Source organism: Sander lucioperca, chromosome 4, assembly GCF_008315115.2.
Source record: "Sander lucioperca isolate FBNREF2018 chromosome 4, SLUC_FBN_1.2, whole genome shotgun sequence".
Lineage (NCBI taxonomy): Eukaryota > Metazoa > Chordata > Actinopteri > Perciformes > Percidae > Sander > Sander lucioperca.
In genome coordinates, this window is record NC_050176.1 from 28,267,613 (window position 1) to 28,272,533 (window position 4,921).

Consider the following 4,921-nt stretch of genomic DNA (forward strand, 5'->3'; position numbering starts at 1 on the left):
CTTCGCATACATGCGCGCACACACCCACCCGAGTCTCGCTGTCATTGGGGAGGAAAACACTGTCGTGAAACAGTTTTTCACTATCGTATATGTCATGGTTAATTGACTCCCTCACCCCCGCAGTGGCGGTGTCGGTTTGATGCCTTCTCCGTCGCTGTCCAGGCAGTGTGTCTCCCGGTAGTCGAAGAGCGAGCGTACGGTCTCCGCCATGTTCACTCCAGCGATCGCTGATCCTCCGCCGCCGTACTGTTCAGGCTCTCGCTCTTCTCTCCAGCCGCTCAACTGGCTCACACCAAGGTTATTCCAGCCGCTCCCACCGCGGCGGAGCGGAGGGGGGCGCGGCGCGCGACAGGCAACAAAGAAACCCGTTTATGTAGACTATCGTGCCTTTCAGTGAGCCAAAGCGGAACGAGTGAGTGATTTTCAAACTATAGGTTTACCTGGCCGCACTGTCGGGAGTAAACATTAAGTTATGGGCCACTTTTTCATAAATACATTGATGTTGGCCACCCCTACAGAGGAATGGACGCGCTCACCAAGCAGCTGAAAAAAAGTAGACCGTTTCTATAAAAGAGTGATTAGCTCGCCAATTGAAAATAAATTATGAAAATAAAATAGTGGCGAAGGGAAACATTCAGGTCAAGTTTGTCTTTTAAATAGAATAACATTAAGGTAGGCTGAGGCTGGTAGGCTTTTTCCAGTAGGCTGGCTACTATTTACACACGCATATGCAGAACATATTTTATCAACAGGTTAACACAAATCTTTATCCACAAATTGTGTGATTTGTGTAGTAGGCATTGGGCTGTTTGATTCATCACGCCACAATAGCATCAATTGATTTAGGCAGTTTCAATTATGCACCATTTTCTTTATTTTTTCTTTTTGTAGTGGGAACATAGTATACAGAATTAGTAGGCCTAAATGGTTTGCAATTGAAACACATGGCTAGGATGTTTTAAGGGGGGGTGAACTCAGACAGAAGAACTCAGGTCTTAACATTTAATTGGGGAAGATTTAAAAAAAAAAAGAAAAAGAAATGGCTTGATCAATAGGTATGTGTCTAAAACAAAAATTTGATTTAAAAGGGGGAAAGGCTTGTGCTGAACAGACACGTGGCATACATTACATTATGTTCTGGTTTGCTAATGCAATGCTAATCACTGGGGAAAGCAGACTACAGTAACACTGATTAGCTATTTCCTTTACCTCTAATTTACACATTTTATGTTGTAAGACCTTCATTTCATTGTAAGGATGAAAATCAGAAGGTAATTCACAATATGATACTTACATTAACAATAATTAAGGCATTTCTCATTGCACAATGTTGCAAGTAGGCCTAAATCATATGATTCATTGTGATACCCAAAAAGGGAAGCACATTTTTGAATGACAAAATCACTTCTTTTAAAATACAAATCAATCATGATGCTGCATATGTTTTCACTACTTCTAATGTCAATGATTTTTGTGGAAATCAGATGAAAATAACAAGTGCACAGCCTTATTTAACACATGTGCTTCATCATAAAAATGTAAAATCATAGACGAAAAGGTTTCAAAGAGTAGAAGATGAACATAATATAGAAAAATCTGCTTCCTATTCATTTAAATGTATTATTTTTATAGAAAACTGCTTGAGAAAATAGCAACTTTCTATATAAAATCCATAGTCCAAATGGCAAACATCAATACTTGGTACCCTGTTTTAAACAGTATATGCTTGGTACCAGTAAAATATTGCAACAATGTGTATTGCATTATAGAGTGCTGCAGGAATGATGTATTTTTGTAGGCCAACCTAGAAGTTAGCATCGCTCTGTTCCCTTGACAAAAAGCCAATGGGATTTTTCCATTGGATTTGGATTATTGCAGAAAATAACGTACATGGTTTGTTCAGCAAGATGCTAGAGATGTATGTCCAGATGGTATATCAGAAGCAGAGTAAAGTGACAAATACCTCCGTACTGGCAGGAAAATTCATGTTAATGTGTAAATAATTGAGATAACTATCAAAGATGTATGGAACAGTCTTTTTTAAATGGCATCCATCTCAAACTAATTCAGTGGCATTGCCAGACCACAATAAGCAAATAGATAAATGTGGGACAGCTTTGTCAGGCTGTAGCTGTGTTGTAAGGTCTTAAAATATAATAGAAAACCCCAAATACATGTATTTGGACTGATCCCTGCCTGGCAAATTACTCTGTCATGCTTTAACGCTAAATCCCAACCCCTTACAATTTACCATGGTGCCCCAACAGAGCCATAGAAGACATGTTCTGCATACATCAAATTGCTGTTTATTGGTTAAATTTAACCTGTCATTTAACCTAGTAATCTCCAGACTAATCTCCAAACTGGCTGATCTGGGACCTTTCACTGAATCCTCAACTGGAGAACACTGGGGGGTTTGAAAACCTGCAACTCTGTAGCTGTAGACAGATCTGGTAGGGATTCTGTCAAACTTAGCTGGTTTGATCAGGTTTTTTCAGACAGGTTGGCTTTAATGTGTTGTACATTTAAACCACTTTAGAGTAGCCTATACAATCTTTAAAACATAAAAATCTAACTGCAGGCTAGGAAGCAACAAATAGCAGCCAATTAGCCAAATCTGGCTCTTCACCAGAAAATGTTGGGCCCCCCCAGTGAAAAATGGAATTTTATTGGTAGGCCTTGTAGACTGTCAAAGTGGAAGGGGTTATTTCAGGTATCCAGTGTTCCAAAAATGTAAGTCCTGTTCATTTGGGCGACTGGCAGTTGGAGCCGTTCCAAGCCTTGGATGGACTTGAAACTATCATGAATCATCATTACAAAATATGAGCAACTGTGTGAGGAAATATCCTTGAAAAAAAGTCAAAGGAACAAGCCAGTGTGCACAAAAACCTAAGAAAGCATTTCTGTAAGAAACATACAAGCACAGGTAGCACAGGAATTTCCCCAATATGGGATTAATAAAGTCTATTTTATCTATCTTATCATGTGTTAGCATTATCACTGCTACTAGCTGCAATTTCTCACTGGAATTCCATGTGTCATGTTATAATAACTAGCTGACAAATGTCTATCAGAGTGTGGCATGTTGTAAAAATGTAATGCAAAGTAAAGGTGCTGCTATCAAGTTATCAAGCTATCAAGACATTGCAGCAATGGCATAGCCAGTGATTTTCACTATCCACACTTGAACTACAAACATTCAGGAACATTTCCGTCTTGTGCCTTTTCACACGTGCCATGGCAATGCAGGAATATATGTGGCAAGGGACAGTCCAGCAGATCATGGTAATGCAATACTTATGGATGCCAACCGCCATAAAAATCAGCAGAAGAAGAAGAAGTTAGGGCAAGGCCAGATGTACGTGTATGTGGCGGAAGATGTCTCTTGATGATCTGCTTTTGTCTGGTGCTATTGTTATTGTAATGTATTTAATATTAAACAAGTTTGAGACACAACTCATGTTTTTAAACAGTAAACAAGTGCCATTTCAAATACGTTACGTCATCAGCAGAGTCTTGCGATTGGTCGCTCGCTCCACGTAAAAGTCTTATTTGTCAGACGGATGTAACCCTTTACATGCATGTCCCTGCAATGTTACAGCTTTCATTCACAGCCGTTCCGGCATTTTCTATGAAATGTTACTAGGTCTTGGATGGGAAATTGACAGTACAGATTTCCCGGAATATCGATCCCTGCTCCCATTCACACATGACCCAATGCAGGAAATGTTAAATGCTAAACATTTCAGGTTTACACTGCATGCAAAGGGACCAGATGCTGAAAATCAGGGTATCTTGGCCTCTTCTGCTTTGATTTTGACCATTTTTGTCTAATCTGTCTCATGTGATTATGGACTGCAACGTCATGATTTTCACAGAAACAACATGGTAAGAACAGCAGCGTTAGCGATAGCGCTATTGTTCTAAAGGGAGGCTAAAGTTATATCCTCTGGTCTTATTCAGAGGGAGTCTTCTTCATTGGAGTTTTACGGCAGCCAGCATCCACAATTTTGCATTGCTTCAACCTTCTAGAACTAGTCCATTACTGTACCATGTCAATTCAGTCTGATATTTGGCAATACCTAGGTTACTTTGTAGGGGAACAAACATTTAATAAAACTATTTTTGGAAGTTGAGAATCAATTCAGAATCTTAGAAGATAGGAATCGCGATTCTTACGTAAATCATTTTTTTTCCAACACCCCTACCTTTTAGGGTAAGATACATGCACATTTACCTGTTTTCTGTTGTTTTTATGGTTTTGAGAGAAACATTATTTTGTCTGGAGTAATTGGCCCTTCTTTGATGTTAGCCTATAGTTTGACAGCTGACCTAATCAACTGATAATATCTGATCCCTCCACATCTGTAAATTACAGAATCAGAATCAGAATCAGAAAGGGCTTTATTGCCAAGTACGTTGCACATACGAGGAATTTGTCATGGTGTTGTTGGAGCATGTCACACATTCAAATATAAGAAGGATAAAAAGAATATAAACAATATAAGTATAAACATATACACACAGTATGTATTAATAACGATAAAATAAATTTAAATAAATAGTAAAGAGTAAAGTACATTACAGGTCAAAGGCCATGACTTGCACCGAAGCTAACATCAGCCAAATAGTTCTTATATTTTTGAACACATCGAGAAAAATATATAATTCAAACAAACAAGAGAATTTAAAACATACAGCCAGCTGTGTCTCCACCGCACCTGTTAACCTGCACTGCTGAAAACCAGCCTTTGGCTTAACCCAATTGCCAACTCCTGCTGTAGGCTTCTCCAACCTTCTTTAAAACTTCTTACAGTGATGAATGATGAAGATCCTGAACTGGTGGAATATGGAACCACTTGACGAATAGTAAAGCACAGGTCCTGATACACACAGGAGGATGTAACAGTCATCAAGAAGT

General features: G+C 39.0%; 1 protein-coding gene across 1 annotated transcript in view; it reads right to left on the reverse strand.

Moving 5' to 3' along the window:
• si:dkey-117m1.4 (serine/arginine repetitive matrix protein 1) overlaps window positions 1-301 on the reverse strand; it is an 18,692-nt gene extending 18,391 nt beyond the window's left edge. The window contains exon 1 of the mRNA XM_031285863.2: window positions 116-301. Within this exon, the coding sequence (XP_031141723.1) occupies window positions 116-210 (95 nt within the window). The 5' untranslated portion in view covers window positions 211-301. The remainder of the gene's footprint in view (window positions 1-115) is intronic.
• Window positions 302-4,921: the final 4,620 nt, after the last annotated feature.